This window comes from Podarcis raffonei, chromosome 8 (genome assembly GCF_027172205.1).
Source record: "Podarcis raffonei isolate rPodRaf1 chromosome 8, rPodRaf1.pri, whole genome shotgun sequence".
Classification (NCBI taxonomy): Eukaryota; Metazoa; Chordata; class Lepidosauria; order Squamata; family Lacertidae; genus Podarcis; species Podarcis raffonei.
The window spans coordinates 59220220-59227593 of NC_070609.1; the positions used below are offsets into that span (position 1 = coordinate 59220220).

The 7374-nt window shown below is 45.7% G+C and overlaps 1 protein-coding gene across 1 annotated transcript; it reads right to left on the reverse strand.

Annotated features, from left to right (window-relative positions):
* Positions 1 to 287: 287 nt before the first annotated feature.
* Positions 288 to 7337, reverse strand: ORC6 (origin recognition complex subunit 6). The gene is made up of 7 exons (XM_053400248.1): positions 7253 to 7337; positions 6369 to 6498; positions 4813 to 4976; positions 4279 to 4368; positions 3408 to 3520; positions 3102 to 3176; positions 288 to 1105 (listed from the first exon to the last, which is right to left on the reverse strand). The coding sequence occupies exons 1-7, from the start codon at positions 7315 to 7317 to the stop codon at positions 978 to 980; spliced, it is 765 nt and encodes a 254-aa protein (XP_053256223.1). The 5' UTR covers positions 7318 to 7337; the 3' UTR covers positions 288 to 977.
* Positions 7338 to 7374: the final 37 nt, after the last annotated feature.

A 7374-nucleotide genomic window follows, 5' to 3' on the forward strand; every position in this document is an offset into this window, starting at 1 on the left:
TGTTTGCAAAGTGGAGAAACTGTCATTCAACATGCTAAACCACTACACTACCAACTGGCTATTCTCAGTAGGGCGGGTTTTCTTTTTTTACACTTCCTTCAGCAGCCTCAGACACGCATATTTTAAACTTCCACGTAGGGGATTCATCAATGACGAGTTCTGCATGCGTATGATAATTTGGAATGCGGTTGACTGGCAGTAAGATAGGGAAACAACACTAACTCTGATTTATATATTGATCTCTGTCATTTGTAAAACAAGACTAAAAAGGAGAAGAAGAAAAAATATAGAAATAAAAGTATTTATTGATGTTGCTGCAAGGGAGTGATGTCTTACACAAAGCCACAATAAAAATAAACCTGAGAGACAGAGTAAAAATGTGAAGTTAAAAATTGTGTTGTCTAAAAAGATTTTGGAAGTGGGAATGAGTTGGCAGCAGGCATATTCAGATACCAAATCTTTGCACCCTGATTTGAAGTGTCTTCCGGGGAAGCAACTTCCATTGCAAATAATGGTTTACGCCTGAGCAAGCATGGTTATGGCTGAGATGCCTGGATTGCCAAATCCAGAATTTGTTGTAACACGCAAGGTTCCCTCCACCTCCAAAAATCTGAGCTGCGGCACAGAAGCTCCTTCTTACTGTAAAAAACAGTCCCAAGCTTCCTTGAACAATGTAACGCGGAGTTCACACAGGCCCTTAACAGCAAAATAAAGAGCCCACACATTTTGAGGGCCATTTCAGTAGTGTAGCCCTCCTGACCAAGGAGAACCAATCAGTAGGGTGGGCTTTCTGCACTCATCCCAGAAGCCTCCAGGGGAGGAAGCAGAGGCCAATTCCCACAATCCATGTTTTGCGCTACGGCACCCAGCTGGGAAGTGTGCGCGCTCAAACCAGTGCCCAAGAAAAATCATCACTAAGGTTGCTGGCCTAAAAATACCACTGATTCTAAAAATCCCAGAAGAGCTGCCTGCTCAGGTCAAACACTGTCCCTTTGTGATTTAGCCGCACTTTCCAAAATTCTCCTCTTCCATTCTTCATACTCTTCTTTTGCCTCCGTTTCAATTTTCGGACGCTTGCGAGGGGCCTCTGCTTCCGTTTCATTTGCTGTCGTGGGGTGGAAAAGAGAGACAAGACTGGAGAAGATGCTCGTACAACAAGTAGTCTGGAAGAACCCAAATCAAGTATACTTCTAGCTGGCTAAGGACTTGCTCCACCCTCTCAGTCATCAAGTTCTCCCCCCACCCAAAGATATATTTACATATGAAAGTATTTATAGTCCTGCCTTCTTGCAAAGCATCGGGGCAGTGTGCAACCACATTAAAATAGTAATAAAAGAAATGCAAAACAATCATTAAAAGGTCTGGTTGCTCAAGGGACCTTTCAGACAGCTGCATAGGCCTGCTGGCATGAATAAAGGCTTTCAATAGATGCTGGAAATTCAGAAGGGAAAATGCTTGATGAATCTCCGTTGGATGAGGGCTCCACAGCACGGAGGCCAGTCAATCTTATTTAACATGGAGGACAAGTATTACCACCACTTCTGCTATATGTCTGCAAACCTTGGGGCTCCTTTGAGCTTGCAGACACCTCCCTCTTGTGGATAGATAGCAAATGCTTTAGCTAGATAAGCAATGGCACAACACTGGAAATAAAGAGAGCAATAGATGTGGCAGAGAGTTCTCTTGATTAATTCCCATTTCTAATGTTTGTGGAGAATCAAGATGACTAGTGTGTCCTTGTCTTCCCTTTTTATTTTACTCTTATTTATATCCTGCCTGCTGTTTCAGAATTCAAAATGGAGCCCATCCAGGCACTGCCCGAATCATGACTAGTTTAGCTTTTGCCAGGTTCCCACATCTGGTTGCCTTAGACAAAACGTGGACCCAATCTTCCAGGCCTGGAATGTGGCTTTGCACAATTGCTTAAGAAACACAGTTATGTCTGACTTGAAAGCAAAACACGTCCATCACTGGAGGAACCTGTTTCCTGCTGCAGACATTAACTCAGAGGCAGGGGCTCAGCATGAACTGTGAGGGTGGGCAAAGGTCTTGCAGGAGATGGTTGGCTTAGAAAAGCCGTGGGGATGGGGGAACCCCCAGCCCTGAAACCTAATTAAATTCTCTATTTGGTCCATGGGCCTTTTTTTTTGGCCAAGCCACGTCCACCTGTCCTGTACCTGGCATCAGTTGTGTAACAGGTAACAAAGTAGTTCCTGCATGGTTTGCAGGCACTGCTGATCACAGATGCTCGCAAAGCACCATGCCAGCATGACAGATGGGTGGCTAACCACACCTATCAAAGCTGTTCCACATGTGTGTCTGCGTGGAGCTAAGAATCTAGCCAGTGGTGCCTGTTCCTCACCTACAGCACATGGATGCACACACCAGCTCCTGTGGCCTTTACACAGACCAGAAGATAACAGGGTCTATCTATAAATATATAAAATATGGTATGTCGTGGAATGTCGCCAAAATCGGGGTATTACAATTTTATGCCTATTGATACATTGCCAAGTTGAAGGTCTTGGTACTAACATAATAAGGCCCTTTACAACTTAGGACTAGGTTATCTTAACCCATAGTAGATTGCTACGGTCTGTGGGAGAGTTTATCCTGCAAGTTCCAAAGATCTCAGAACCCTGCTCAAACAGTAACTCGGAGCAGGGCTTTTAGTGTGGCTGCCCCTGTTGTCTGGAATAGCCTTTCCTGGGGAGATACACTCTGTACTTTCCAGAAACAACCGAAGACGTTTTAGTTCTGAAAAACCTTCCCAGCTGGACGAAAAGGTCACTGCCGCAAGGACTACTCTGTATGGTCTTAGTTTGGTTTTAAATGTATTGGCTGTTTTTGTGTTTTTAACTATCTTTACCGCACATTGGTTGTTTAGAAAGCGACTAATAAAAACAACAAAACATTGCTCTAAATATCACTATAAAAAGAGCAAGATGACTCTTTGACTTGGACGCCCCAAACTGGTTCATCCAACACAGCTGAGAACACTTTCCTATCACTGAAGCTGCTCTTAGAGCCTGGCTCCCAAGTTTCCAACAAAGGACCCTGTTCTGCAGAAGCAGTAGGCGAGCGAGTCAAGTTTCACCTACCAGCATTCTTGCCAAGGCCTTCCAGCAAGGTCTCCTGAGGTTTGGAGGCCTCCGTGGCCAATGGAACACTTTCACCTTTGGAAGAAGAGAGAACAACCTCCTCAGTGTGGTTTATGTGAAATCTGGACTTCTAGACCAGGGTGGGAAGTCGTTACCATCATCCAGCCAATTTTCAGGGATGATGGGAGGTGGCATTCAGCAGCTTCACAGGCTTGCCACCTCTGTTTCAGATCATGGGTAAAATTTATCACCTGCACATGCTGGAGAGAGGACTGAGGCTACAAGGGATGAATAAGAAATACGTACGGCCCATTTGCTGGCTTATCTTCTCTAGCTGGCCATGGAGACGGTCAAATATGGTTTTCTTCACCCCAGACGCAGCTACCATTTTGTTCTTATCCACTTTAAGTTTCAAACACCTGCAAGAAGAGGCAGGCTGATTTTCAAAAGGATCACCCAACCGAATATTTCACCATACTCTTCGCTCTGATTGTAAACAGTCATTTGCCTGTAGCAAGTAAGAGTTGCCTGCAGGAAGCCTGACATCTAGAAAATGCAGGGGTGGCCAAAAATGGTGCCCTAAAGATCCTGCTGAACTACAACTCCCATCAGCCCCAGCAAGCATGACCCATGGCCAGGTACAATGGGTGCTGTAGTTCATCTACATCTGGAGTTCCTTGCAGTGAAATTATGATGGAAAGGACAATCCTAGGTAGGCAATCCTTGTGTACTGTCTTCTCAATTGAACTGCACTCCTCTCTGTTTGTGAGCTGCTGGGCAGGCTGCGGACAGCATGATATTGATGGGGAATGTGTGTGTGTGTGTGTGAGAGAGAGAGTGTGAAAGAGAGAAATCCTGTGTTGCGGGGGGTGGACTAGGTGACCGTTGGAGCCCTTCCAATTCTGCAATCTTAAGCTTCTATGAATGGGTCCATTTACCATCAGCTCAGGCCCCAGCCATGAGCATGTGGCCCTTGAGTGTCTACTCCCTGCTGCATGTGGCCCTCTGGGGCAAAAAGGCTACTAACTTCTGCCCTAAACAATCTCTGCATTTCTTCCTGGTGCAGAATCCTAGTTGCTATCCCCACCTGCCCATCACCTGAGCAGAATGAACATAAGGAGAACTTCTTAGTACCAACCCCACCCCAAATACAAAATGGAACCTGGCCAAACTTTACCTGCAAGCAGTAAACAATGCTGCGGTGGTGAATAAGGACTTGGACAAATCGAGATCCATCTTCTGAGCTTCTGGCAGGCTGGATTCATACCTGAAAGAGCAAAGCCACTTTCTGAAACCGCAGCCGTTTTGTCACGACACTAACAGAGGTTGTCTAGAAGGGAGTGAAGCTCTCAGAAAGCAAATTGATGCAGCCAAACAGCACCATCCATACAGAGTATCCTCTCCGGCTAGAACTCTGAACAGGAATATAGGCAGCAATTGTTTTAGGCACATCTGATATGTGCGTGACTGCACACAAACACATTGTGCCAAACCCGGAAGTGTCACAAAAAGGGACTTGCAGGCTTTTCAATGGTGTTTCAGATATACGTGATTTCACGTAAATATGTGGTGCCTTGGAAAGTAACCCCAGTGTAGTAAACTGGGAGTTGCCTGTACTACAAACCAGAATGTTTTGTTGCCTGCCCCGCTGACATTTCCTAAAAGCAAGGGTAAAAGCTTGTGCTGCAGGATCTCCTTAAAAATTCCCTACCTTTGCAATATTTTTGAGGCCATATTCACTGCCTCCAGGCAGCAAAACTGAACAGCCAGATCTCGGATGCCAAGGCTGGAGTTCACACCCAGGAGGCTCTCAAAGGACCTCAAGCAGCTCTGGTAAGTAGTCTTGTTCATGCCAGAAAGTTTCACTAAATAAGCCTTGAGAGAGTAGAAAAGCACAGAAAACCATGAGAAAATTTCTCCTTGCAAGTAACAGCCTCTTACCTAGTCGCCCGGGGGTAAATAAGGATCTCTTCTGTGCGACTAGCTTAACGGAAGGTGGTCTTGCATAGATGTGTGTAGTGTGTCACACAAGAAACTAACTTCTGTTGAGTTTTCTGCTCTTGTTACAAGCCTGGGATCCTTCCCACAGCTAACTTGATCGCAAGTCTGACATTGGTGCATCAGACTTGCAATGTAGATGGGCAATTCTAGTGTTAAGAGTGAGAATGCCGCGTGTACAGATTTCATCGTGCAGGTGGGTTCAACACAGAGCCACCCTGTGTCATATAGCATCCAAGCATCTGGTACACCTTAAAGCTAGAATAACAAGGGGCTTAACTGTCCAAAGCAGTAAGAACATAAGAGCCCAGCTGGATGAGAGCAAAAAAGATCCACCTAGTCCAGCCCAGTTACTCAAAGCAGCCAACCAGATGCTCATGAGAAGCCCCCAAGTAAGATGTGAGGGCACCCCCTCTAACAGCTTGTGCTTCAGCAACAGGTATCATGGAGAAGGCGACTGTCAATGGCTACTAGCCACGAAGGCTATGATCTGTCTCCACAGTCAGAGGCAGCAATGCTTCTGAATGCCAGTTTCTGGAAACCACAGGAAGGGGGAGTGCTGTTTTGCTTGAGTTCTGCTTTCAGGCTTTCCACAGGCACCTGGTTGGCCACTATGAGAGGATGCTGGAGTAGGTGATCCGGCAGGCTATTCTTATGTTCTTAATTGACTATGTCAGCTCAGGCTGATGGAAGTTGCAGTGCACCAAGATCCATTCTACTCACTATCTCGTCCAATAGCCATTGACGGATCTGTTTCCTACCAATTTGTCCGATATCCTGTTAAAACCCATCTAAACCTGCAGGCATGCAGAGTGCCAGCGCCTGGGGTGCTGGAAGGCAAAGGCTGCTGCCCCCAGGCCCCTGAAGGCCCACTATGGTCGACACTGGCTTATCTTAATTCCCTTCTTCCTGAAAAAGATATTCTTTAGGGACTGGTGCTGTGAAGGGAAGAACAGAACCAGGAGGCTACAAGCACAGTTCACTGCCATTTTTATGATCTCCAATGCACCTCATCTAAGGTGAGTATTGTGTACAATGACTGGCAGTGGCTTCCCAATGTTTCAGATAAGAGGCATTCTATTTGAAGATGCTGGGGCTTGAACCTGGGCCCTTCTGGATGCTCTAGCCACTGAACTACACAGCCCTTCCCTAGATCTGTCCAATCCTGCATTTGAAGCAAAGGTTTCTAGTTGCCATGTGCAGTCAAAAGAGATGGCTTAAGAAAAAAGCACTTGGGGAGGTGGAGGTGGTTGTATAACCATTTATTACTTTGTCCACGGGGTTCTTTGTGAAGGCAGCAGCCAAGTCCAGGCAGATCACAGCTTTGCTTGTGGCAGTCATCTGAGCCAGCAAGGTGGCACATTTCACTTGAGACAGGCGCAGATACTCTTCAGCTTTTCTGTGGTACAGTCAAGAGAAGAGACGGTTAATTCCATTTTCACAGCCAGGACAGCCAAACAGAACTTGCATATATCCTATACCTTTAAAGCACTTTCAAACCACATGCTTTCCTGGAAAGGGTCCAGGGCACTGTAGCTAACACCTCATGAAGCTGCAATTCCCAGCAGCCTTTAAGGAACTACAATACCCAGAATCCTTTGAGGGAAAGCAAGCACTTTGGATATGCTTTAAAAGTACAGCGTGCACAAGGCTAGAGCCTTCAGTCCGATCCAGCAACTGGGCCCTTGTAGCGTTTAGGGAAACTTTTAGGTTATTATGAAATTAATATTTTTGTGTTGTGCCAATTTGAATGCAGCTGGTTTATACAGGTCTGAACATTTGGGAAAGGACCCAGAGGACTTAACTTTTCTCTTTGCTTTTAAATAACGGTGTGTCTGTTTGCCTCCCTTTGAAGGATGGGATAGAAATAAACCATCATTGTTAATTTATTGGTCGCTCCCTGCCACCTCCTCCCCGTAACTCAAAACGACAATACGTAAACGAACACATACATTAGAACCGGCATAAAAGGGGTGGGGGGGGAGAACAAAGAAAAATCTAAAAGTTATTTTTAAGGCAGGATTAAAACATCCCTCTAACTTCAAGGAGGCCACAGATAATAAAATACCAAAGGCCTTTAAATAAACAAATACAAAAATTCAATGAATGAATGAATGAATGAAATAAAATAAAACCCCCTGCCCCCAATTCACCTGATAACTCCGGGCGCAGTGACGCCCAGCTTGGAAGCCAAACACTGGATCACTTCGCGCTCCATTCCCGGCCCGCTAAACTCAGCCTACGCCTCCACTGCTACGATCCTCCTTTGCTTTCC